This window comes from Notolabrus celidotus, unplaced genomic scaffold (genome assembly GCF_009762535.1).
Source record: "Notolabrus celidotus isolate fNotCel1 unplaced genomic scaffold, fNotCel1.pri scaffold_342_arrow_ctg1, whole genome shotgun sequence".
NCBI lineage: Eukaryota > Metazoa > Chordata > Actinopteri > Labriformes > Labridae > Notolabrus > Notolabrus celidotus.
The window spans coordinates 3,978-5,000 of NW_023260173.1; the positions used below are offsets into that span (position 1 = coordinate 3,978).

Here is a 1,023-nt window from a genome sequence, read left to right on the forward strand (position 1 = left end):
TATTTATTTGTATTGTATTATTATTATGTATTATTATTATTATTATTATTATTATTATTATTATTTATTTGTATTGTATTATTATTATGTATTATTATTATTGTTATTATTATTATTGTTTATTATTATTATTATTATGTATTTTTATTACTATTTATTTATTTGTATTGTTATATTTTAGATGAATCATTAACCCTAGTCTCTGTATCTGATTGGTTGAGTTCAGACAGGAAGTCCTCTTCTCCCACTCAGTCAAATGAAATGGATGTTTTGTCTCGCGCCCTCTTCAGGCTCGTGGATCCATCCTTCGTGTAAACTCAACTTTATTTACTCACATGAACTCCTCGTGTGCAGAGACATGAACGCGCCAGGCTCGCCCCCGACATATTTCGTCATGATTCCTGATTGGCTAACAGGATTCCACCCAGGACGGAGCGTGCAGTGCGCATGTGCAGGACTGGAAGGAGGGGGCGCGTGTTTGTAAAGTTTGGGGAAGTTTGATGTGAAGACAAACTTTAAAGAAGTTCAGAGAAGGTAACTTAACTTCCTGCTGGAGGACTCTGCTACACACAGACAGGTGGAGAGACAGACAGGCACTCTGACCCACAGACCTGCAGACCCACTGACCCCAGACCCCAGACCCCCAGACCCGCAAACAGCTGAAGAAAGGGGGAGAGACACACAGAGGAGCTCCGACATAAAGGAGCAGAGCCCGGAGGTTGCAGAGCTCCAAGGCCGGCCAAGGAGCACGACCGCCGGGATGAAGATCGAGTTCGCCCCGCTGCACATCCCTATGCGGAGGAGACTGCAGACCACAGCCACGCTGCAGTGGGTCTTCTCCTTCCTGGCTCTAGGTACCTGTCTGTCTGTCTGTCTGTCTGTCTGTCTGTCTGCCTGTCTGTCTGTCTGTCTGTCTGTCTGTCTGTCTGTCTGTCTGTCTGTCTGCCTGTCTGTCTGTCTGATGACCTGTCTGTCTGTCTGTCTGTCTGTCTGTCTGTCTGTCTGTCTGATGACCTGTCTGTC

The 1,023-nt window shown here is 45.3% G+C and overlaps 1 protein-coding gene across 1 annotated transcript in view; it reads left to right on the top strand.

Annotated features, from left to right (window-relative positions):
- Positions 1-326: 326 nt before the first annotated feature.
- The window catches only part of mogat3a (monoacylglycerol O-acyltransferase 3a), a 9,613-nt gene continuing 8,916 nt past the window's right edge, over positions 327-1,023 (top strand). Inside the window, exon 1 of the mRNA XM_034679143.1 lies at positions 327-854. Within this exon, the coding sequence (XP_034535034.1) occupies positions 761-854 (94 nt within the window). The 5' untranslated portion in view covers positions 327-760. The remainder of the gene's footprint in view (positions 855-1,023) is intronic.